The 26,539-nt window shown below is 42.1% G+C and overlaps 1 protein-coding gene across 1 annotated transcript in view; it reads left to right on the top strand.

The window, feature by feature from the left end:
• Window positions 1-25,046, top strand: part of SLC4A5 (solute carrier family 4 member 5) — a 76,868-nt gene extending 51,822 nt beyond the window's left edge. The window contains exons 12-25 of the mRNA XM_054997482.1: window positions 581-755; window positions 1,908-2,041; window positions 4,607-4,878; window positions 15,154-15,215; window positions 15,894-16,094; window positions 16,707-16,820; window positions 18,286-18,447; window positions 18,810-18,988; window positions 19,590-19,662; window positions 20,038-20,106; window positions 20,408-20,581; window positions 21,103-21,267; window positions 23,251-23,336; window positions 24,992-25,046. Coding sequence (XP_054853457.1) covers window positions 581-755; window positions 1,908-2,041; window positions 4,607-4,878; window positions 15,154-15,215; window positions 15,894-16,094; window positions 16,707-16,820; window positions 18,286-18,447; window positions 18,810-18,988; window positions 19,590-19,662; window positions 20,038-20,106; window positions 20,408-20,581; window positions 21,103-21,267; window positions 23,251-23,336; window positions 24,992-25,046 — 1,921 coding nt within the window. The remainder of the gene's footprint in view (window positions 1-580; window positions 756-1,907; window positions 2,042-4,606; window positions 4,879-15,153; window positions 15,216-15,893; window positions 16,095-16,706; window positions 16,821-18,285; window positions 18,448-18,809; window positions 18,989-19,589; window positions 19,663-20,037; window positions 20,107-20,407; window positions 20,582-21,102; window positions 21,268-23,250; window positions 23,337-24,991) is intronic.
• The last annotated feature ends 1,493 nt before the right edge of the window (window positions 25,047-26,539 follow it).

Genomic DNA, 26,539 nt, shown 5'->3' on the forward strand with positions numbered 1-26,539 from the left:
TGGTGGATGTTCAATTATCCCTACAGAAGGTAACCCACAGGCAAGGGAGTATTCCATTTATTTTTTAAAATTTTATTTTGTGTATTCACATCTAGTTGGGTCTTGTACTATTTCAGAATTGGGAGAAAATGTATTTAAATGCTCCCTGACAAAATAAAGATTTCCTGGTCCATTTCAAGCTGGCATTTCAAACTTTCTCCTGTTAATTTCTATGTTCAAGATTTTTTTAAAAAAATGTGGAGTAGCATTCAAAAAGACAACCCTCCTGCAGTTTCATGATATGAAGCTCAGGACGGTAAGATAAGCTTACAACTAAATGTGTATACAATGCTTGGGGGAAATCTTAGGTGCCAGAAAGGGAGAAAGCAAAACTCTAAGAGATCTGAGACTACTGTGCTTGGCATACCTCCTTACAACTCCCCATTGCTAACATAAGCAGAATAAATTATGCAGTATAAGAAATCTATCCAAAGTGGCTTGAGACACATAATATATTCAAGCCATATTTGGATTTTGTTGGCCCATCATTTGTATTTATTTAGTGTGAAATATGTACTATTTCATCTGTTATTTTTATCAGGTTTTGTGGTGGCCTGTATTTGGATATCAAGAGAAAGCTTCCTTGGTTTCCCAGTGATTTCTATGAGGCCTTTCATATCCAGTCTATCTCTGCCATCCTCTTCATCTACCTTGGCTGCATCACAAATGCCATCACATTTGGTGGGTTGCTAGGAGATGCTACAGAAAACTACCAGGTAAGTTTGGGTAAAAATGAAAAGTCAAGATGTACCAGTAATGCATTGTCACTAGTGATGGCCTTGTGATATTTTGGTTCTTAATAATTTAAGATCTGAGAGGTTAGTCATAGTAGGGATTAGAGGTAGGCCCGAGCCGAAATACAAACCGAAGTTTGTCACAAACTGGGCTGGTTTGTGGTTCGCGAACCAGCGGTTCATGGGAGCTCATTTCTCATGAACTGTGACGAATTTTAGCTCAGTTCATTTGGTTCATATTTCGGTTTGTCACAGTCAATCAGTTTCCTAGGCAATTGGGGGGGATGGGATCTCTGCAGACCTTCTGCGGACCCAGAAGTGACTTTTTCACGAACAGAATGAACCAGTTCACGAACCAGGACACGTCTGTGAAAGTTCGTGGTTCATGAAATGTGATGAACCACAAACTGCATGGTTTGGAATTTTCCTGATTCATGCCCATCTCTAGTAGGGTTTGGTAGGGATTCAGTCTGCACTGGATCAAAAGCTGTGCTGTGCTAAGCAAGTTAGAGTGGGTTCTGCTGAGACTTTGCTGGCGTTTCCCAGTCCAGACTGCATACTCACCTTGCCTCCTGCTTGATCTTCAATAGGGGTGAAGTCACATGTAATATAAAAAGGGACGCCCACCAAATTTCTCAGCTGTAGTGTGAGCCAGACTTTGCAACTGGAAAACCAATGAACACACGCCACAGGCTGGGGCTTTTCAGTTTAGAAAAAAGACAACTAAGGGAGGGCCGTGATAGAGGTTTATAAAATTATGCACAGCATGGAGAAAGTGCATGCTAGCGGCATCATATTGAAAAGTGACCTTTATTTTAGATGTAGGCATAATTGAAATGTTAAGCAGGCTAGCTAGCAGGAGAAACACATTTCCTTTGGGACTCTAACATTAAGGCAGAGTAAGTTTTGTGTGAATGAGAGTCTCTGTGTGTGTTTGTGTGTGAGAGAGAATGCATTTGGTCTATATTCATATTAGGGACTTACAGGGCAGACTTGGCAGCTTAAGTGAGCTACGTGATCCAAGCATCATCTCTCAGCTTTCCTGGTCACGTTGCTCCCATGATTTTGAGGGGCCTCTTATGAACAGAAATGACATCTAAGAACATTTATCTATATGACTTTTCCCCCCATCAGGGAGTCATGGAGAGCTTCCTCGGGACAGCAATGGCAGGTTCCGTCTTCTGTTTCTTTGCTGGACAGCCTCTCATTATTCTGAGCAGTACTGGGCCCATCCTTATCTTTGAAAAGCTGCTCTATGATTTCAGCAAGTGAGTGCAAAGATTTTTTACGTATTTGAGAACAGAAGTCACATAAACAGACCCAAGTTGTAGCTGTTGGTTCTTTGTGCAAAATATCGTTGTGCAGCTTCCTTTTCATTCCCCCCTCCCAATAACCCCCCAGCACTAAATTTATAAGGGAATGGTCAAGGGATAGCTAGCGACCTGAAATAAGTAAGTCTGCAGAACTGGATGAATTGCATCCTACAGTACTAAAGAAACCTCCTGGTTGACTCTCATAGCCTCTGTCAGATAACAGAGAATGTATTAGAAAACTAGCTTGATACTCATGCGTCACTATGGTTTTTAATTACTTTAAATCCAGTTATAATACTTATGGGTATGTAACATTTTTCGGTTTGTGGGGGGCGGGGTTTTAGTTGGTTTTGTAGTATAATAGCATAGTACCTGAGCGTCACAAAGGTGTTTGAATAAAGTGAAGCACATTGATGCCGAAAACCGATGAAATGAATTTCAAAATGTAGCATTTACTGAGGGGGTATGTGCAAGCAAGCAGGAGCCTACCAGCCACACAGGAAAGTCAGGCCCCACAGGGAGATTGGCAACCCTAGTGAATTTTTAGGGGAAGATTGGGAGGTGCATTTTACTTCAGTCAGGACACATTCAATGACTCCCAATAGCAACTGCATACTGTTTAGAATGTGGAGGGTGAGGACCAATCAGCCCGCATATGCAAATAACCTTGAAAGGCTGGCCCAGTCAGGGAAGAATGGCCAAGCTGGCAGTAGGCGGAGGTGCAAGCAGGCAGCAGCCTGCAAGCCACACAGAGAAGCTGTATCCCTTTGAGAAAACACATTTTACCCCTTTTTACTTCCTTAGCGGGCAAATTTCTTAAAATCCCTTCTTAGTCAGACAGGACACTTGTCTTTATATATAGAGAGAGAGATTACAAAGTGATCTGTTTGTTAGCATCATGAAAACAATGCATGGATTAGAAGAAGCCAGCATGGATTTGTCATAAATAAATCCTGTCTGACTCATTTTAAATCTTTTTAAAATTGAGTTAATACGTTTGTGGGTTGTATGGATGCAGTAGATGTAACATATCTTGATTTTGGCAAGGCATTTGACAAAGTTCCCAGGGAAGGAACAGACTCACAACCCTCCTGTTCCTTCTAGTTGGCCCTGAGAGATCAGGAAAAAACCACAGTCATCCCAAGTCTCTACCTGGTGACACTATCCTTTCTCCTCACTTCCCAGTGGTGATTGATTTATCTAAAAGCATGAAATACGACAGCGCAATCCATTCAAAAATATTCAGCTCATTGGATGTGAACAACACAGTTCAAATACTCCCATTAGAAATAACCAGTTCATGAAATGAGCCCACGTGTGGGGAGAGCAGACTATCAATTAAATAAATAAATCATCATCATCATCACAGAAAGTCCCAATTAATGATATGTAACAACTTAAGAACTCAATTCATGAACAAGAACAGCCTTAAAAAATAGCAGCACCATTCAGTTGCTTAAGTGCATCACCACAGTTCGACCAAACATAACCAATTCATGATATGTAGTGTCATAAAGGAAAGCCGACAGGTACATAAAGAGGATCACTTCATGAAATGTAGCTGCCTAAAAGCTGGTGGAGGATGGTACCGGTATCCTCTGCTCAGCCTCCAACTTCTACAGTATTTTATTGTAAGGTATTTATTATAAAAAGAAAGCCAAATGTTAGAGAGCAGAAGAAAACTTCTAACAAAACAGGGGGGGGGGGAATAAAAACATTTCTACACTGATTCGTTGCAGACATAAATTTTATTTAGTGTTGTGAAGCTGACATATTTTGCCATTCCTTCCTTTGATCAAGGTATGGTTCAAAAATGAACTCTGGTCATCCATCTTCAGAAAAAGTTCATCCATGTTTAGTGGACCCTCTGAAGAGCTCTAGAGAGCTTAGAGTTCAGTTCCATTCCTTTGTTCTAGCAGCAATGAACAACTAACTTCTGGTAGACTGACATGTTACAGTTAGGATGACATGTATTTTTAGCCAATGAGTGAAAGCATTAAAACAGCCAATATCAAGGAATAATGAAAAGGAGGTTCCTTTGAATCTACCAGCTGTGAATAACCAAGGCCATCAGTTTGAAAGACCTAGAATTGGTTTTGCCTGAAAGAGAAAGACTCTTCCAGACAATTTTGACATTCATATAATTAGCATGTCACTTAAAGTGGGAAGGGTTTGGGCTCTACACAACCGATGTCCAGTTGTAGCAGATGAAGTGAATTACTTACAGGGCTTTTTTTCAGCGGGAACGCAGTGGAACGGAGTTCCGGAACCTCTTGAAAATGGTCACATGGCTGGTGGCCCCACCCCCTGATCACCAGACAGAGGAGAGTTTAGACTGCCCTCCGTGCCGCTTGGCGCAGAGGGCAATCTAAACTCCCCTCTGTCTGGAGATCAGGGGGTGGGGCCACCAGCCATGTGACCATTTTCTCCAAGGGCAACCCACTGAGTTCTACCACCTCTTTTCCAAGAAAAAAAGCCCTGATTATTTATATTAGAACTTCTTGATGTTCCCAATTGCAGGGGTAATGACATAGACTACATGGAATTCCGCCTCTGGATTGGCTTGCACTCTGCTCTCCAGTGCCTTATTCTGGTGGCTACGGATGCCAGCTTCATTATAAAGTACATCACACGCTTCACTGAAGAGGGGTTCTCCACTCTCATTAGCTTCATCTTCATCTATGATGCCATCAAGAAGATGATTGGAGCCTTTAGCTACTATCCCATCAATTCGGATTTCAAACCAGATTACGTGACCATGTATAAGTGCGAATGCATTGCCCCAGACCCAGGTGAGTACAAGTCCTGCATCCCTACCAATTGCTCTAGCCACAGAGTTGTGTAGCTGTTCTGTGCCAGGTGTTTAAACAAAATAGGATTTTGGATAGATCTTTGCAAACAGAGGCTGGGTTGAGATGGAAGCCAAATCCTAGCTTTGTTTACACCCCAGAGCAGGGAGTAGTTGCATGATAATGCAATGAGCGGCTGGCCCCAGCAGCAATGTGGTGGTGGAGAAGGGCTATGAGGGAGGCATATAATAGAGCAGAACCTAAATATAGGTTGTAATATAGCCAAAACTTTAATATAGACAGTCTTACATGTTTAATTTAAATATTTCATGTATTCAATAATCAAGTAATTTTAATAAGATAAATGCCAAGTATCTGACAACATAATCCTATGTAGAGTGATGCCAGCCCAAATCCATTGAAAGTAGTGGGCTTAGACTGATGTAACTCTGCATAGGATTGCACAGTGAGGGCTACACATTGCAACTACACATTGCAACTACACATTGCATTTTTTGTTTGCGATTAGACCCAATCCATTTTCTTTGCCATCATATATCAGCTGTGGGGAAAGGACTTTTTAAAGTCCCAAGGAGCCCAGTTCTGCTCAGAACTGCAACATGGGGGAATGAGAGGTTCCTGCCTTCCCTTCCAGTCTATCTTCCTGAGCTGAAAAGGCCCCAGCAGGAAGTTATCTGCATAGCCTTGGAGTGGCATGCACACAAAATACTCCAAGTATCGCTTCAAAATGATGCAAATAATTCCCTGCAGGGGTTGTTTTTACTTTCAATCAGCTGTTGTGTTGCTGCAGGGGAAACACATTGGGTCTGGGGAACCCTAGCCTGATTTGGCAAAAAAATATAATGTATAGCTTTGCCCTAAGGGTTAGATTACACATGCTCAAAACCCAATTCCCGTTTAACATGTGACCATGCTCACTTTTAAAATGGTAGGTGGGGGGACTGGGTTCATGAGGATTGCACAGAGGAAGAAGCAGTTTCGTTTGTCCCTGCTTTTCAGCTGGTACACTTTTGCAAATAGAATAGAATACAGCAAGGTTTTTTTTCTGGGAAAAGAGGTGGTGGAACTCAGTGGGTTGCAAGCACGGGGGGCAACTCCTGGCAGGAGGTGGTGCCCCTGGTACCCGGACTGCACAATGATGTCACTTTAGGTCAGCTGGAACAAGGGGGGAGTTTTTTAAAGTTTAAATCGCCCTCGGTGAAAATGGTCACATGGCTGGTGGCCCTGCACCGAGCGGCACAGAGGGCAATCTAAACTCCCCTCTGTCTGGAGATCAGGGGGCAGGGCCACCAGCCATGTGACCATTTTCAAGAGGTGCCGGAACTCCATTCCACCGTGTTCCAGCTGAAAAAATGCTCTGGAATAGAGTTCCTCTTACTGCTAGAGACACGTGTCTCCAGAAGTAAGATGACAGCCCAGGCCCTATCCCCCACAGCCCTGTTCTATCTGCAGAAGTGTGCTAGGTGGAAATCAGGAACTGATGAAGCTGATCTTGCCTCCATGCATGCTTGTGAGCCCATTCCCCTCCCCCATATACACCATTTTGAAGGTATCACACTTTAAACATGAGTTGGTTTGGGGTTTCCTCCAACCCACATTGTGTTTAGTACATGCGTAATCAGACCCTGAGTGCTTGCCAATCAGAATTAAGCTAAATCCTATGTTCCTTATCTTTAAAACACAGGGGGAGTTTTTATACAAGATCTGTGGTCTTTTACCTGCAGCATGAAATTTTACAGCTCAGTAAAAGCTGAACTAAGTGTTTCTCCTGATCAAGATATGGGGATTTAAGGCAGCTCTTGTTCCATCTGAGTTTGAAATGGGAATGTAAAACCTACACTAGACAGAAGTCTCTTTTGTATTACATATTGCTCTTCTGCATTTTCAGCTCTACATGTACGAAGAGATCAGACATTGGCATAAACAGAAATAAGCTAAAAGACAATTTATGTGCTAAACTAGACACAGTGGCCTGCATCTCATCATTTGTGCATGGAATGCAGATCTTCCCTACATTCCTCTTTGTTCCTGTAGCTGCTTTTGATCCCCAAGTCATTTCCAGGGTCACAGGATCCAGACAGAAGATAGCTGCACAGGTTACTGGCTGGAGTGAGCAGGTACAAGAGGGTGAAATTGCTCCTCCTAAGAGTCTTACACAACACTTCTTACACAAGGATGCTCAAGTGAAGGGAGACACAATGTTAGCCAGGATGTGTAGTTTAAAAAGACAGAACTGAAGGCTCTGTCAGTTCCCCCTCTCTACAGGAGGGTAGTTTAAAATGACAGCCAGCAAAGCTGCTCCTCAGGGGGTTTGTTAATTAGATGAAATTAACAAACCCTTTGAAGAGCAATGGACTCTGTCTTTTCAAACAACCCTCCTGTGGAGAGGGGAAATTAACAGAGCTTTCGGCTTTTAAACTACGCCTCCCAGCTAACATGGCATCTCCCTTCACTTAAGCATCCTCGTGTAAGAAGTGCAGTGTAAAAAGACTCTAAATCTCTATGTTTTCCCTAAATCTCTATCTTTTTACCATAGAGAGCAGGCAATTCCTAGAGCATTATTTTGACACCTCTTCACTCTTCCATATTCTCCACAGTGGAGTGAAGAACTGGCTGGCAATCTTGGGTAGGATACAAAATAATTTAGATCTCCCATGATTTTAAAAAAAAGCAAATAGTAGTTGTGAGTGGCTGGCAAATCTGATTAGGGTTATGGTATAGAAAAGACTTTTAAAAAAAAAAAAACATTTTTTAAAACCCTGATCCATTTTCCTAACCTCAATCTTTCCCACTCAAGAACTGTAAAATAGACCAATATCCTTTCGGGGAAAAATAGAGGCAACGTCTAATCTTCCTTAACTTCTTGTGTGAAAACTTCTGGTATAAACTGGGTAAAAACATAGTGATTTGAGTGAATCCTAGAGCATCACATTGGTGTGGTGACATCACTTCCAGGTTCTCATCAGAAGTGACATCATGCTGTCAGTGCAACATTGATAATCAGAATTCCATCCCCTTGCATCTCCGAGGTGTTACCAGTGTTGGGCTGGCAATGCTACATTCTCCAAAGGTATTTCCTGCACAATTCTGATCCATCTTTATAGGACTTGTGCAAAACTTCCCAGTGAATATCTCCTTGTTTCAAACAGACTCTGTAGCTGCCTGTTTTCAACCAGAAGTGTGTCACCGGGCATTTGGAACATGCATAAGAGAGAGAGAGAGATGGATTGGGGGGCCCAAGCCTGCCTAGCAACCCCTTTATTCCCCTACTTTAAAGGTGGGGGGATGGCAACCCTATGTGGAAGGGAAATGGGGGAGACTGAGGGCCAAGCTACACATGACGAATGACACTTGAACAGCAAGTGGATTGAGTGGAGGGCAAGTGAACAGGGAGAAATACACTTGCTGTTCAAGTGTCATTCGTCATGTGTAGCTTGGCCCTGAATAAAAATGATGGCTGGATCAAGCTTGTATTTTCTACATGTTCAGGATGTATTCAGAAAATGTTAGGGCTGCCAGGTGACCAGTATTCACCCAGACAGTCTGGTATTTGTGGAGACTGTCCCAGGAAAATGTTCCCCAAATACTGGACACCTGGCTCCTTCCTGCCTCCCTATTGCTTAGCCGCCCAGCCTACAGCGGCAGCAGCGCAACAGTGGCCCAGAGAAGTGGCCAGCCAGTCCAGGGTCCCAGCCTCTTGCACAGCACCAGCAGCAATGGCCAGCCTGCCTGCCCAGCCAGCGTCCTGTGGCTGTGGGGCACCAGCAGGAGTAGCCAGCCAACCCCGGGTGCCCAAAAGTGAGATTGATGTAATTTTAACTAAATACTGGCTTTTCAAAAATCTAAACATGATTCCATTTACTGTATTGGAATTTGGAAGTCATTTTCTTTCACACAGCTTTGTTCATTCAGTTTTTGGTTCTATCACTGCAAACAGAGAAATTTTAATTCTAAGCTAATATTCTACTGTGGAAGATGAAGCCAAATTATTTTTTTCCAGAGCCAAGATGTACTCTTCTCTGACAATGGCTGTATTGTAGAAGGCTATTATCCAAGCTTGAAGCAGATACACCAATTGCTTCTTGATTATGTAGGCTTGCTTGATTAGCCAAAGACTGTGCACAGAGTGTTGAAGAGGGAATAGGGTTATCTTCATGCTGATATTTAAGCAGGCAATGCTAATGCTCAGGAGGTCTGGTGGAAGGCCAAACCAAGGAGGATGCTGGAAGAGCAGTAGATGGATCTCCAGTGGGTTATTCCTTGTGAAATAGTAGTCATGTGGGGCCCAGTTCAGATCAGGCCACAGCACAGGAGGAAGGCACGTAGTTAATTCTCCCTGCACTTTCTCATCTTCAGTTCCCTCCTACCCCAGAGATGCTCTTTGTCCTGTTTGGAAAAACATACATAAAAGCAACTGAATCTGACTAACGATAGCTCTAGACCAGCATCTTATTTCACACGTCTGTAGGGTAACCAGCCCTTGGCTGGCCACTTCCCAGAAGCATGGGGAGGGAGAAACTGCAGAAATCAGTATCGCACAATGCTGTGACGTCTCTTCCGGATCATACTTGGAAGTGAGGTCACAACATTGCGCAACACTCTAGGCATTTACCATAAAGATTTGGAAAAATCCTAGAGTGTTGCATGATGTTAGTCCCCTCCCCTATTTTGCTCTCACTGCTCCATCAAGCAGCCGTGGGAGCTCAGAGACCAGAGGCGCTGGCTACACAGTGGCCAACCAGATGCCCCTTCATATGGAGATTAATGGCGCCTCCCATTGCTCCCTCTGCCAGTATTACTATTCAGGACATGGGTCAACGTGAGTTTCCATTTAGTCCCTGTGGTTAAAAACCATTGACGCATTTGTCTAATCCCCCTTTAGAAGCCAGCTATATTAGCGGTTCACATAGTGAACATAGGGCCACCTGCTCTTCTTTCTGCTCTTCCACCTGATTATTTTTCATTTGCTGTTATTAGTCATTTATTGTGTGGACTTCTAACATCTTTGATCAAAGTAGTTCTACAGTCATATGAATATCTGATTTTCAGAAAACATATCAAAAATTTTCCCCAGTGGGAAAATTTGATTCTTTCCCTGTGTTGTGTGTTTGAGGCTATTCAACATATTTTGTAGAGTGTAGATGCATTAGTATTATGGACCTCAATTGGATACTGCCTGTGATATAGTGACAAGCTCGTCACCTTTGTGAATGTAAAAATATGTATATATATTCTTGCACTGGCTTTTAAATGTGCATAGAGCACACTAGTAGTTCCTAGTTCACAAGTGCTAAGTGACATTCTGTGCATGAAAAGCTGCTATTACTAGTAAGGAGCATTTTCACCCATTGGACACTGAAAGTAGTTTTCAACCTCTCCTATAGTATTTGTGATTGCCTTTAATTTGTGTCGGAAAACAGAAGGGCCTTATGCTTAGAAAATGGTCTTACTTATTTCCAGTTTGTAGCGCCAAGAAAAGTATGAAACACTTTGCAATTCTTATCATAATTATTTTCTCACTGCAACCTGGGAGGCAGGTTTGGCAGAGAGAGAGAGAGAGAGAGATCCAAGATCCTCCAGTGAACTTCATGGTATAGCATGTTTGAGGTATGGACCAGGAAGAATCTCCCACAATCAAACCCAACACTTTGTTCATAAACCATACGACCTGTTCTCATTTTTCATGCACAGAAGGTGTTCAGTTTACACATGGGATCCCTTTGCCTGGCCAACTGCAACCAAGTACTCAAGTCCAGTGATAGGTTTTGTACATGACACTTAATGATGCAAACATCCCTGATTTTAAAGGTTTCCCCCTACATAGTAAGCGAGGAAGCAGTTTAATGTAAATTGTTCTGGGTGCATAACTCTGCTTCTTTGAGTGAAATAAATGGAACAGCCTGCTCAACAAGAGTTCTGTGTGTGCACTGGAGTATGTGCAAAGCTAGAGATCAGTTTTCACAGCTGCTATGTTCAGTCCAAAACAAGCTGACAAAGACTGCAATCCAAAAAAGCAAAGACCGGGGTTCTCAATGAGACAACATTCCTCGCTCAACGGCTGTGACAAACCCAGATCCATTTCCAAACATTCAGAAAGCATGGGGGTAGAATTCAGTTCTTATATTATCAAATAGAAATGGGATATTTGGCCTATGCAACACAATTCTGGCAGTGTTATATTTGGAGCATCCAAGAACAAGATTTGAGCCCCTCTGAGATCAGCTGCCAGCCCTGAGATTGGTTTGCTATCAGTCTATGATCATTTGATATACAGTATCTTTTGTAAACTGCTGTGATGCTTTCTTTCTCTGCTTGTCCTGGATTGAACTGGACGCCTGAACAAAAATACCTTAATTGTGCAATTTTATTATTCTGCCCGATTTCCAAAAATGGTATCCAGTTTAAACTTCTCTCTCCATTTTCTATTGAGAGTGTATGTTATAATCTCCCTTTGGACCTCTTAATTATTTTTTGGTAGTTATGATTTTTGATTACTGTAACTGATTTGTCCCATATTTGTCTCTGCTGCACACATCTATTTGGCTGCTTTCAATCTCAAGTGAGTATCATTTTAGAAATATTAAAATAATTTAATATTTGATACTCTTATCTTCTTTGTTTTTAGAATTATTACTTTGATCTCTACTTCAGTGTGCACAGTCCACATAAAGATCTTAATGGGCTGTCTCATTTAAAAACCACACAAAAACCTCAAAACAAACCATCCAAAATACAGCCAATGCTACAATGTTCTTTAAGCTGGATAATGAAATGGTTAAAACAATAGAAGTAAAAAACCATGTCTGGTTCTGGAAAAACAGAAGGTTGTGTGGAGAATCTGCCATATAACCCTGTAAACGTTTGGCGGGGGGAACAGAAGCAAATGTTATGTTGCCTCAGTTTGCTTTGCTTTTCCCCCAATAGTATAATGTTGATTTTCTAGCCCCCAAACTTTGATTCTAACCCAGCACTCAACTCTCCTTTGTTAACTGTTTTAACATTAAAAAGAGTCCAGTAGCACCTTTAAGACTAACCAATTTTATTGTAGCATAAGCTTTCGAGAATCACGTTCTCTTCGTCAGATGCATGGAGGGCAGAAGGAAACTAGCCAAATATAGAGGAGGAGAGGGGGGAAGGGGGGAAGGAGGAGAGGGGGGATGTAAACAACTCCTTTGGTATGGAGATGCAGACAGCTCCTTTTGGTGTGGGGATCAGTTTGCTTGTGTAAAGATTCCAAGGAGTTTGCCGTGTTAGTCTGTAGTAGCAAAATCAAAAAGAGATAAGTAATGTTGCCAACCTCCAGGCAGGCCCTGGAGGTTTCCCAGAAATACAACTGATCTCCAGATTGCAGAGATCAGTTCCCCCTGGAGAAAATGGCTTCTTTGGTGGGTGGACTCTATGGCATTATACCTTGCTGAAATCCCTCCCCTGCCCTCCCCAGGGTCCACCCCCACCCCCCGAATCACCAGGATTTTACCAACCCAGATTTGGCAACCTTAGTGGTAAAATATTGAAGACGTTTGTCCACTTCAAAAACTCCTAAGCTAATGAAATGCTGCCGCATTAGCTTTATAATGGAAGTCTTAGAAGAGTTTACCCTTCTGTGCTGTTGTCAGACCAATGAAGTTTATTATTTCTGGCCCCAAACTTAATTTTCCCTTGCCATTCTGTAGTCTTAATCAAGCGTGGCTTAGAGTCCTAGCAGCCCCAGCAGTTCGCAAAACAAGGAGAAAGCAGACATTCCAAGCAGAAAGACCGGGATCCTTGAGGTCTGCTGTCCATCAGGAGAGTCTAATGAAGGAAATGTTGGTGAAACTGCAGGATGTAGCCAGAGTGGAGGAGACCAGTAGGTGTATTCAAAGGTTTTGTGACCGTCTTGGCAATTTGGACGTGATAGCTGCAGAAAGCACTAGCCAAGGCAACAAAGTCAGTGGGCAGAAAGGTGTCTGCAATGCGTATAAGGGAGTACTGAGCTTCTCTTTGGTCATCAATAGTGGATACCTGTGGAAAGGCAGTAAGGAAATATAAGCTATAGAGCAGGTACAGCATCATTGGTTCCATTTCTACCTGTTGCAATCCATTAATTCTTCCTGTGACTGCAAACATTCACTTGGACAAGGTGAAGCAGATTTTGAGGAAAGCACTGCTTCAACAGGGATCTTTATTTGCAAAAGCACGTCTTTTGAGACCCTTTCGGACAGAATTCTAGAGAACTACTTTAAGTATTGTTTTGTTTAACTTTCCACTGAAGGACAGCATCTTTGTTTTCTTGGCGGTTTTTTTTTCTCGGAAAGGGTGGTCAGGAAAGGATAGAGACAACCCTTTTTCTCGCAGTGTGAATCCAAGATGGCAGATGAAGAATGATTCTTAAAGAAGATGACACCATTGAACACACATTTTGTGAGATGGAGATGTTTTTAAAAAAGTGGTCTTTAGTGACCTTAATTCCAAAACTCCAAAGAGTCTTACCAACGATGACAACCAAGCTTAACATAAATGTGCAATTTCTTTAAAAAAAATTATCAAGCTTGAACAAGAGGGATCTGGTGGGTGCTTCCTTTTCTGGAAGGCAAATGCAATACCAGACTTCATGTTGCCAACTTTCTGCCATCCCAGAACAGCATCCAGTTGCACATCTTGTGTATTTTGGGATGTGATCTTTACCTGAAATGTGATTGCTTTACAGTGGTAAGATCAAGAGTAAAGTGCAATGAATAGTTACGGAGAATGGGGGGAGGGGGGATAGAATATGGATGTGTCCTGAGGGATGGCTTCATCTGAAGCAGAAACTTCCATTTATTATATATATGCCCAACAGATATATAATAAAGGAAAGGAGAATGATATAAGCCACTTTGGGCCCTCACTGGGGAGAAAGGCAGGGTATAAGTGAAGTAAAAAAAAATGTAAGTTAACAATCTTCCCAACACAAGCTTGCCTGTTGTCTGTACTGGTTGTCCCCAGCATAACACCTGCCGATGTGTAGGTGGTCCTTCCTTCCTTCTTCCACAAAGCAAAAAACCATTCCTGCCTTTCATCCACCTCATTGGAGCAGGAGGTACTTCAAAAGAAGTCGGGACTGGAGGCATCACTTTTGTGTCTTCAGAAAGCACGCATGCAGAAACATCAGGCTCCATGATGGGAAGATGCTTGACTAAGAGCCAAGCTAGAAGTGACTAGTTACACTTGAATGTCAAGTGAACAGACTCACATGTATTCCTCCCTGTTCACTCGTGCTCCACTCGATCACTATGTAATCAGGTGGAGTGCAAGTGAACAGGGAGGAATACATGTGAGTCTGTTCACTTGCCATTCAAGTGTAACTCGTCACTTCTAGCTTGGCCCTTAGAACCTCAGCACATTTCGTGACTGGCCTCAGCCCCTATGGCAACCATTTTGTGGTTGGCTATGTCCCGTTCCCCCCCACAGCAGCCGTTTATCATGGCACCAATTATCTATTCTTTTTCCATTTTCTATTTTTTATTTTGAACAGTTTTCACAACAAAACAAAACAAGCAATACAGCAGCCTATCTAACTAGCATAATTACAAACAACCAGTAAATCCAAGTAACCTGTTCTCAATAAGGTTTGTGTGACTCCATCCCCATATACCCTTACATAATAGCATTTTAATAGAGATTTCTGACTGATGTTCTGGGCAGAAATATGAAACCAATGAATAACATTGTGATTATTACCTCTTCTAAGACAGAAAGGTCTTTGATCTGAATTGGACTATTGCCTTTCAGCCAGGGAGATTATAGGAGCCCTTTAACACATCTATGAGGGAAGGCATGCAGCTCTGTTATATTCAGAAACATCCTTTGGGTTTCTGTCTGATGGGATAGCCTTTTGAAATCACCTCTTGGAAGACCCAATAAATAGGCCACACCCATAAATTTAATCAAGGAGAAATTTCTGCTGGAGTTAGAACCAGGGCTTGCACTCCAGCTTCTAAACCTCTTTCACACAGGCATTTTTAACCCACCAACAGGTCTCTAATTCTCATATGAGCCTCTACTTCCATACGTTACATACCCAAATTTAGGCAGAGTTCTCTCAATGCTGCAAGATATGTATATGCATCATTATGAGACAATGCTGTAACTGAACTGGGATTCTGGCTTTTCACCACCAAAGAAATGATAACATTCAAAATTCTGGATGTCTGTGAGAGCTTTAAACACTATTTATATTTAAAATGTTTTCGTTTTAATATATATTTTTTAAAATCTTAACCAACTCCTTTTCTGCAGTGAATACAACATTGTTCAATGCTTCAGTCCCATTGATACCAAACAACACTAACTTTTCTATGGTAAGTAGCTGGATTTTTTCCTCTCTTCTAAAAGCATGTATATTTATATTTATTTTGGCTGGGTTTTTTTTACCTGCCATTGGTTCGCTGGGTAGCCTTTGGCAAGCACACTAGCTCAGAAAACTATTTTAAATCAACACATTTTTCCATTGACCTATTTGAACTTTGACTACCATTGCCTCAGTAGATTTGGGTGCTAGTTCAACCTAGCGGGTGTTTTTCCACTGACCAAGTGGAAGCTGAGGTTATCATCTGGTTTAGAAGCCTGGAGCTGCTCTCATAAATGGCAGTTTTGCAGTGCAATATCAAGAACTGTGAACAGAAAATGAGTAGAGTATGCATGAAATCATTGCTAAATCACTCAGATTAATTACAAAAATAATTTAAATGGGTAACCTGTTGCAGACTAGGAATATAAATTCTGATCATCTTTTTAAAAAATCTCTGTCTCCAAATTGCAAAACTACATGTTAATATTAAATTTTATTGATGTTCAGTTGTTGCCACTGGTAAGTTTTTAAGTGTTCTAATGAATCAGCCATCTGCTATGTTTTTTAGATGAGAATTCAATGGCCTTTCAGTGTTATGTGACAGCATTTGATCTGACAATAAAGATGAATAATTGCTCAATAGACCAATAATATTACGGTTTGTTTCCTTCCCCCCTTCATCTCGAAGTACAATACTATTAATGTCACAGCTCTGGACTGGACCCAACTGAGCAAGAAGGAATGTCTGAAGTATGGTGGAAGTCTGGTGGGGAAATCTTGTAAATTCATCCCTGACTTGGCCCTCATGTCATTCATTCTCTTCTTTGGTACCTATTCCATGACTTTGACCCTGAAAAAATTCAAGTTCAGTCGCTACTTTCCTACAAAGGTAAGGGGGAAGAAAGCAGATCCTCTAAACTATACGTGGTAGTTTTCAGCAGAAAAATGTCCATCCAACCACATCCAAGCACCATTCCTGCAGTGAATTCAGTGAGATGGGAGGAAAGACAAATCAAAGAACCTGATGTGGATGGGGAAATCGCTATGCACACAGTCCAACAAATGGCTCCCATATATATGTTCATCAAATGCATCCATCTGGATACTTCACAAAACTATGTGAAGTCATCTCCCTCCCTTTCTGTGGGGACAAGCAGGATAAAATATATTGGGTGATTAAATTAATATGTAGGTACACTGAGTAAATGCAGCACTTAGTAAAAAATAAAACATCTCCAGTTCTAGGGGGGGAGCACATCTGTATGGGAAATTGGTAAAGATTTCATCTGAGCCAGTGAGAGACAAAAGTATAATACAACATTATGGAATGGAATGATTGCCTGAATTGAAATGCCTTGATGTCCCTAAAATTGCTCTCAAAATATATGACAGCCTTCATGGAAGGGCTCCCTTTCCAATGGCCATGCATCCCTGTGCAACAGAAATGCTATCAGCACCTCTCGCTTAATCTGCCTTTTCCTTCCATCCCCTCTGCTTTTAGGTCAGGGCCCTGATTGCTGATTTTTCCATTGTGTTCTCCATCTTGTTCTTCTGTGGAATAGATGCCTGTTTTGGACTGGATACTCCCAAGTTGCATGTGCCCAGTATAATTAAGGTTCGGATGTCCTTGTGGGTTTTGAGTCTGTTACCTCCTGATGCTCCTCTGGCCCATTCCTTTGACTGCCTTCTTCCAACAGCTTCTCTACCTCAAGATTTTAATACTGCCTTCTTAAAGACTAACCAAAGCTGGCCTAACTACATTGACAATAACAATGAAAGAGAAAGAGTGGACTCTATCCTACCACCGCGCTCAGCAAAGTTTGAAGCCTTCTTCCAACTGAAGCAGCCTTTCCCCAAATTAAGTGGCTCTTCCGCTTAAGAAGAACCACTTAAGTTGCAGGAAAGGCTTCATAGGCTAAAGGAAGGCTTAGACTTTGCTGAGTGGAGCAGTAGAATGCAGGCCAGTGTGTATCTGGGTTTGGCTCAGTTGGCTGAAGTCCACAATCTAACAGGTACATCATAAGTTCCTTGGCGATATCCCAAGGAATATGTTTATCTGTAGTTGATTTGAGAGTAGTGTCCCAACAGCCTCTGAGTGATTTTGAAGATCATGAGGAAAAAAAATAAAACACTGCTTAGATCCAATATTAATTCTTTTGCATCCTTAAGAGTGATGAAAATCTCATCTCGACAAGTGCCCATTCTAATTTTCTCAAGGACAGATTAGCTATTTTTCTCATGGAATATTCTAACACTCTCTCTTTCTTTCTGTCTCACACACTTGTGTATGCTCTCTCTTTCTCATTCTTTGTAGCTCCGTAAACTTATTAGTGACTTCTCTATCTTCGTGTCCATACTAGTGTTTGTTGGTCTCGACATTTTGTTTGGACTGAATACTCCAAAACTGCAAGTGCCTACAGATTTTAAGGTAAAAGAAATGAATCACAGCATCATAGAAGAGGATCAGAGTCTCTGACAGTGCAGCTCTATAAAGAGTTACTCCATTTTAAGCATGGATTTCTATGGGTTTAGACTGGAGTAACTCTGCACAGGATTGCACTGTAAATGGCTGGCCTGCCATATGCACACTGTTACCCAAAGGAAGTGCCGTTCACTCTGCACAGCTTGAATCATCCAAAATTGAAGAATATCTGAGCAGAATTTGCTAATTTGAAATAGACAGATAATTTCTGTGTTGTTAATGTTTTCCTTCTATTTTAATGTGTCATATAACTTTACCATGATTGGGGCTATGCAACCCCTCTCCACACACATACACACCTTCTATATTGTGAGTTCCCTGCCCATTTGCACTGCGAGCAGGGCTGGCCACACATCAGGAGAAACCCAGTTAATGCTGGGCCCTGATAACACAACTTCAGTCCTTTGACAGTATTTCTTCCCTCCAGCACTGGAAGTCAGAATCCGAAATGGGAGAGAAATGACCTTAACCTTGCTGGAAAAGGTGTTTTGTACCATTCAAGCAAAACATGTATTACTAAGAACCTATGTTCTATGTTTATTAGCTACTTTCACAATGTGGTTGTAGATGACATTCCATCCTTGACATGTGCTTTCAGCCCACTCGTGTAGACCGAGGATGGTTTGTGTTCCCATTCGGTAAGAACCCCTGGTGGATCTACTTGGCCAGTGCACTTCCAGCTCTTTTGGTCACCATCCTGATCTTCATGGACCAGCAAATTACAGCAGTTATAGTGAACAGAAAGGAGCACAAGCTAAGGGTATGCCCTTTTCTTCTTTGTGATTTCCCCAATATTGTACCTATTCAGGTTTGTCCAGTACATAACCTTAAATCAAAAAAGGAGACCTGCTTACAAAGTTCACCTGTGCCATGGACATATGGAGTGGCCTTTGGGAAAGCATCAGTATTTGAAGCCCAGAGTTATCATAACATTTGGGTCCACATGTTATCTGGCCATACTGGCTTGATGATGTTTGGTTTACTGGCATTGCAGCTGGATGTGTTGACACAAATTTTTGCAACAAGGTTCCAGGTTGCTTTTAGACCTTGAGCTCTAATGTTTTTGCTGTGTTTCACCTTTGGCTATTCCTTCTGGCTAACTGATGTATGCTTTTGTTTCAGAAAGCAGCTGGCTATCACCTGGACCTCTTCTGGGTAGGCATTCTCATGGCAGTGTGTTCATTCATGGGGCTGCCATGGTACGTAGCAGCCACAGTCATTTCCATTGCCCACATTGACAGCTTAAAGATGGAGACAGAAACCAGTGCACCAGGAGAGCAGCCTCAGTTTCTGGGAGTGAGGTGAGAAGCTGTCGCTGAAGCACTAGCTCTTTCTTGAACCTTTCCCCCTTAGTATATGCATACTATCACAGCAGCCATGTAAGGTAGCCCACAAGGGGCTTGATAAGCTCCCTTTTACATTGCTTAGTGGGCCACAAGTCATGCATGCCTGCATCAAAGAGTCACAAGGCAGAAAGTAACCCTTTCTCACTCCCATCCTAATAATTACCACAAGCAGATATATGACTGCCCATCTGCTTGTGCTGTAGTTATCTATTATTCTCAGTGTTTACTCACCCATTTGGCTTTGTGTCATCTCTGGCTGAAGACTGACAGTAATGAGTGATATTACGCTAGCATGGCTATTACTCCACAAGTGTCCCATGACTCCAGGAAGGAACTTTTCCACGCTTGGAAAGAGAGCAGAAAGTGGGGAAGATGCACAACCTGATACTGATGGATCACTGAATCCAACCCATAAACAAAAATCTTGTTAAACATAGACCAAGCTAGGAATACTATAGAGCATGGTAGTATCCACTTGTCTTGAACCATTTTGATGATGGAAATATGCAAAAAAAAAAAAAACCCTGAAGATTCTTTGTGTCTAATGTTTTTTAAGGGAGCAGAGAGTCACAGGGATCATGGTCTTTGTTCTGACTGGCATATCTGTCTTCCTAGCTCCTATTCTAAAGGTAAGTCCTCCTTTTTCTGGGGACCATTTCCATTGTGATAGACAGAGGCTTAGCAAAGAGTTCCAAGTTTTGATTCAGAATCGGTCTCTTATAAGCTGGAATGAAAGAGCCAGAATTCAAATATCTGTGCAGCTGGAATGAAAGAGCTGGAATTCAGGTATCTGCCTGGCTCAGACTGGTTGGCTTGACTTGATTGTTGTCTCCTCCTGTGTTGCCACCTGATGGGAGCAGCACAGGAGGAGGTAATGGATGAATCTGCCTGTGTTGTCACCACTGTTCTGCTTGTTCCTGGGCTATTTAATTTCCCAATCCACTCCTGGCCACGGCAGCCTGTTTGACAAAGAGCCACTTCAGAGCCTCTTTCTTCCTCCATAGTATATCCCGATGCCCGTGCTATATGGAGTCTTTCTGTACATGGGAGTGGCCTCACTCAATGGTATCCAGGTAGGAACACTAATTGCACTGGCAATTTTTTCACTGATTTTTTTTTTCAATCATAATTTTATTTTCCCATTCATTATCTTGGGTGGCCCATGTTTCCATGAAATTGCTGGTAGAAAGTCAGAATTATATCATCTTCTTTGTTGTTTTAATCATGCCTGATAGAATTTGTTGCGCAAGAGCTAAAAAGAGATAATTTAGAGCTGTAACACATTTTAGAGGATAATTGCTATTTTAAAGAGGCTAGAAGAATGTGCCTCTGTGCCACTGGATCCAGCTGTGATGCTCTGTTGTCTCTCAACAGTTTTGGGATCGATGCAAGCTCTTCCTGATGCCAGCCAAGCATCAACCCGATTATGCTTACCTTCGGCATGTGCCCTTACGGCGGATCCACCTGTTTACTGTGGTTCAAATCATCTGCCTGGCTGTTCTCTGGATCCTGAAATCTACTGTAGCAGCCATCATCTTTCCTGTGATGGTAAGGAGTTAGGCAGCCCATTTGGGAGAAGGCCATAGGCCCATTAGCCCTCTTCAGATTTTCTTTATTATGTTTTAAAAAGCAACAAAAGCATCACTAAAACAAAGTTACCATATTCTTACTGTGGGAGTAGATGCCTGTTTCTGTAGCTGCCTGGGGACAAGAGGCATTTACGGTCTTGATCGGTCCAAAATCAAGCTCTCTTTTCAAAAAAGCCGGTGTGGTATAGTGGCTTGAATGTTGGACTAGGACCTGGGAGAACCAAGTTCAAATCCTCATTCTGCTATGCAAGCTCACTGGGTGATACTGGGCCAGTCACACACACATGGCCTAACCTACCCTACAGGGTTGTTGTGAGGATAAAATGGAGGAAAGGAGAATTATATAAGCCACTTTGGGTCCTCATTGGGGCAAAAGGTGGGGTATAAATGAAGTAAAATAAAATAAAAATAAAGACCAACAGATCTGGCCCAGTGTTAGTAATGATAAAGTGGATTGGTTTTAATCTCGAATCTGTTTAGATTTTAGCCTTGATCTTAGTTCGGAAGATGCTGGACTGTGTGTTTTCCCAACATGACCTGGCCTGGATTGATAACATCTTCCCTGAAAAGGATAAGAAGAAGGAGGATGACAAGAAGAAGAAGAAGAAGAGAGGCAACAAAGGCGAGGAGGACAGCAGTGATGAGGTGTGTTCATGACATGAGACTTGGGATCAGTGCCAAATGGCTTCCATTTCTTTCTGGCTGTGGACATTCTGCCATGCTCTTCAAGAGTCAGGCCATCCATAAGTTCAGCAATCACACATGGACACACAGTGACACACAATTTGACTCATGGACATGTTCTTTTATCAATTGTAGGATTGTGAAGCTCCTGTCTGTGGACAGGGAGTTCTGTGAACAGAGCCCCGCTGGTTTCTTTTTTCCTTTCTAAAACTCAAGTGCTTGGGGGACAAATTTTAATCAGGGCCATCATTCCACTGCTACTTGCCCTTTTGTGGCAAACATGGAATCCCTGGATCAGTATGTTTGTTCTATCAATAGAGGGGAAGATTAGCCATTACATTATGGCACTAGGAAGTCTTCTGATGGGCCGATGCCCTGACCCCCTCCCCTGGGTCCGGCCAGCTCACCGGCAAGAAGGGGGGTGCCTGGCCAGCCTGAGCCCTGTATAGTTAGGAGATGGTGATGCTGGGCCCACCTGATATCCCAGAGGTATGAGGAAGGTGGCACCTGGCATGTGTTTGGCCAGGTGGGCAGGCTGGCTGGCTCTTTCTCTCTCCATCCTTCCTTTAGGGTGGGCAGGCTGGGCAGTCTTTTCCTGGGCCATATTTTCCTCCCAATTTGCTCTATCCCTTCATGTTTGGAATTGTACCTCTGCATGCCTAATTTTTAGAGGGAGAAAACAGAAACTGGGAGCTCCATTCCTGGAACTCCCAAAGGCTTGCATAAGTGAGGACTAAGACATGCAAGGACAGGAAATACATATTGCTACCTCAAAGCAAGTACAGCAATCGCTGAGCTGTATCTGGTGCTCCAGCATGTGTATGCCTGAGTGTCAGACCTTTTAGACACCAGAGTGGCCTGTAAGACCCTCAGGGTGAAGCAGGACTTCCTTTTTGCACATGCTCTGTAGGGTTTCTGTTGTATGGAACTTCTGCCACAACAGCCTTATTGGGAAAAGAAAAGTAAGATGCACAGCACAGCATGCTCTTGATAGTAATGCAACTTATGCAGAAGTTCCCTGAGCACTTCTGTCTTCTTAAGACAGAAACTTTTAAGATTAGAAGGACAGGGGGACGGGGTTAACAGAACCCAAAACAAAGGAATTTCCTAACTTGCAGGATAAACAACAATGAAAGCAAAAGACAAAAGCAGATCACGATAACCTGGTGAGTTCTTCACACATGGTGTTTTTAGAGGACTACCTAAACACCTTTCTTTAGCTATAAGGGCCTTTAAGACAAAATGAAAACATATCAGTAATCTGTGTATAAAGTTATTGCAAGATTGCAAACACCATAATTTCTTGTTGGTCACACACTGAACAGTTTAAAGTTTGCATTAAGAAGTACCAGAGCTGACCACGTGCTTTTTCAGGGAATTCTAGTGATCCTTTTTGGACAGAAGGTAGGGATACCTACCAATGTCCTGTTGAAGGACATTGTTGAAGGACACTAAAAGCGCTCTTTTGCCAGGAAATAGTACTTGAATACTTCCTTAGGTGCAGGATAGACAACATAGGTCTGCTCAGGGCTTTTTTTCTGGAAAAAGAGGTGGCAAAACTCAGTGGGTTGCCCTAGAAGAAAATGGTCACATGGCCGGTGGCCCCACCCCCTGATCTCCAGACAGAGGGGAGTTTAGATTGCCCTCTGCGCCACTTGGCGGCATGGAGGGCAATCTAAACTCCCCTCTGTCTGGAGATCAGGGGTGGGGCCACCGGCCATGTGACCATTTTCAAGAGGTTCCAGAACTCCGTTCCACCACGTTCCAGCTGAAAAAAAGCCCTGGGTCTGCTGTATGCAGGGAAAGACAGGATTGTTAGGGTTTTTTTAATGAATGAAACGGCAAGTTTTATGTACTTCCCCAGATCCTCTGCCATACTGTGAGAAACCTGGATATGTCTATACAAACTGAGGTGTTCACTGTCTCTTTCCACTTTTTCCCCAGCCCAAGTTCCCAACTCCCTCTGTTATAACGATCCCAATGGAACCTGTCCCATCAGAACCCCAAAACAGTATCCATTGCATTTCCAGTAAGTAACATGCTCAGGTTCTATCAGATCTTAAGTTAATGGCTAACTCTCAACCACTAAAATCGGCTTTGATCTGGGATTACCGAAGAGCAAAACCTTGCCTCTTGCACGTCTCCCAGTCATCTCAGTAGGGCATGCCTAGGCACAGTTCCTAAGGGGTTATGCCTTTTGTTCATTACTAACCAAACTAACCCATGGGTGATACATACCTTGACTTGAAGCTTCAGCTAAATTTAAAAGGGTGATACATCCACAAACACTCACAGGCTATAGCTGCTTTGAGGATATTCCTTGCCTATATTACCAACTTCTTGTACCTTTTTTTAAAAAAAACCAATTTATTAATAAATTGGCCATATTTGCACATCTGTCTCCCAATATACACGGAAGCAGGTTGAAATGTTACAAATGACAGCATCAGTGCAGGTTCTCAAACACTAAGCACACTAGAAGCTGCTCTAGTTTGCCATGTGGATCATGCAGATCGGCGATGTACTGGTATCTAGCTGGTGCACAGCTGTCATAGGGATTTGCACTGGAACACAATAACCTCAGGTTCCTCTTGTTTTGCTGTCAATGGACAGTTACGTTGACCCTCAGTTTATTCTAATCAAGGATCTAGCACATGTATTTTTGTTGCCTAAGCACATATTCCCTTAGCTGATTGAGTTTGCCTCACATCCTGGAGGGCAACAGTACTAAATTTTCTGCTTCTGGTTGCAGAAGAATGTTAAAGAGAATCATTTTCCCATTTCGCTTCCTCAGAGGTCTCTCTCTCCGTTGTCTGGTTGGAACTCCAGTGCCATTGGCAAACATGCCTTTGGACAAAGCATGCATCCACAGAGGAACAGCTAGATTTGGAGCAGAGAAGCCATAGGCAGAGAAAGGATTAAGCATCCCTTCTCAATACTATTCCAAATCCCCCTCTGGAGCTGTTTTTCTCATGTGTTTGCATGTAATGTATATATATCTTTATATCTTTAGGAGGGTTTCAAGGAGATTTCTAAGCTTACGGGCTACTATTGTAAATAATCTTGCCCCTCCTTTCCTCAAAACGGCATGAAAAAACTTGTTACTTCTTTGAGATGAATTGAAGCTGCGTTTACATGAGTAAAGGAATAGTAAAGAGTCCAGTAGCACCTTTAAGACTAACCAACTTTATTGTAGCATAAGCTTTCAAGAACCACAGTTCTCTTTGTCAGATGCATCTGATGAAGAGAACTGTGGTTCTTGAAAGCTTATGCTACAATAAAGTTGGTTAGTCTTAAAGGTGCTACTGGACTCTTTACTATTTTGCAACTATAAACTAACATGGCTAACTCCTCTGGATCTATAAGTAAGGAAAAACAGCATAGGGGCAACTCATGAGTAAATGTCCATCTTCTGTACTAAGCATGTACGCTTCACTTTTTCCCCTGCAAGAAGGCTCCGATTCAGTGGAGTCTTCAGAGTTTCCCTCCCAAGAACAAGGTGAGAGAATTTGGTGGCAAGTTTTTGAGTGTCATTAATATGAGTGGCTGGCAGCAGCGTAAGAGACAGGCAGATCCAACCCTTGGTCCATCTGCTCAAGCCCCACTGGAATGCACACAAATGTTCCCTCTTCCATTTTAAAGAGTTCATTCATCCATCCATTTGTCCTCTGAAATAGATTCACATACATCTATGTTTTCCTCTAGGAAAGAGGTCTTCAAGTTGGAGTTTTACGTTCTGATTCTTCTCCTAATAGTTTAGACCTGGACCGCAGGTAAGTGATACATTTGATAAACTTGCATTTTTAGATCATGCTCCATTATGGAGGAATGTTGTTTTAAAATATTTTAATTGATTTTAGTTTTTGTTTTAAGTACTTTTTATATATTTTTCTTTTAACTCTTCCCCCTCCTTCTGGAAAAAGCGGGTGGGGGAGGAAAACCTTTTTCGTTTAGTAGAGAAGCAAAAACGTCCTCTTATCTGTAAAAAGCTGAAGCTTCTCTATAGTTTTATCTAAGGCATCCTCAGCAGCTATAAACACAACCTGGAGGGGTTTTTCCTTCCTCAGCTAATTAAAGCTGCTGCAGCTATTTATTTACCAAGTGCTGCTGGGGCTCTGACTATTAGATAGTTTATTGTTCTGATTTGACTTAGAATTTGTTGTAGAACCTGCCCCGCCCCTTCACTCGCCCTTAGGTAGGCTAACATTAGGGTATGGTAATCCTGACAAGCCTTTTCAAGGCTATTTTGGTTTGAACTTTTAAAGATTTTGGTGATTCATGTAGTGACTTATTTTAGAAAAGAGTCCAGTAGCACCTTCATCAGAGGCATCTGACAAAGAGAACTGTGATTCTCGAAAGCTTATGCTACAGTAAAGTTGGTTAGTCTTAAAGGTGCTACTGGACTCTTTTCTATTTTGCTACTACAGATTAACACGGCTAACTCCTCTGGATCTATGACTTATTTTAGCAACCCATTCTAGGTCTTTGGCTTTTTTAATGGTCTAAGCATTAACTGTTTAGGGTATCTGATGACATAGCTGGGGATCCAGCCTTTAAAGAAAAAAGTGATTGACTGATTCAGAATAGTGTCTTGGAACATGACTGGGTGGGCTGCTAGGATGAGATCAAACAATGTAAAAGAATTTCTGAGTAGATTTGACCTAGTGTTACTCCAGGAAACATGGTCAAAGGCTAAAGTTTATCTCTCTGGATTTATCACATATTCATTGTCTGCCATTGATACTGGGGAAAATGGAAGGTGTTCCGGAGGGCTGATTTGTTTGATCTCAGTAAACCTTGAAGTGAAGAAGATTATTGAACAGCCCAACAGTTTTCCATATGCAATGGCACTACTTTTGGAGTTTAAGGAATTTTCTATAATTCTGGTAAATATTTATCTCCTACCACATATTCATAGGTCTAAGGTCCCAGTGCTGGAACCGGTTAGATGTCTATTTGGAGAGTTTGGCTAGGCTTCAACATGCAACAATAGTACTTTTGGCCGGGGATTTCAATGCTAGAGTTGGAAAGATAAATGAGGATCTTTTCTTGAAATGTTTTAAAAGCCAGATAAAGGAAAATCCAATAACAAATTATAGAATATCCAAAGATAGGAAAATTAATGGTGCTGGCAGACATTTTGCATCCTTATTATCAAACAATGATTTGGTGATATTAAATGGATGCATTCTGTTTGATGGAAAAGGAGATTATACTTGTATAAATCATAAAG

The sequence above is a fragment of the Eublepharis macularius genome, chromosome 14 (genome assembly GCF_028583425.1).
Source record: "Eublepharis macularius isolate TG4126 chromosome 14, MPM_Emac_v1.0, whole genome shotgun sequence".
NCBI classification, from domain to species: domain Eukaryota; kingdom Metazoa; phylum Chordata; class Lepidosauria; order Squamata; family Eublepharidae; genus Eublepharis; species Eublepharis macularius.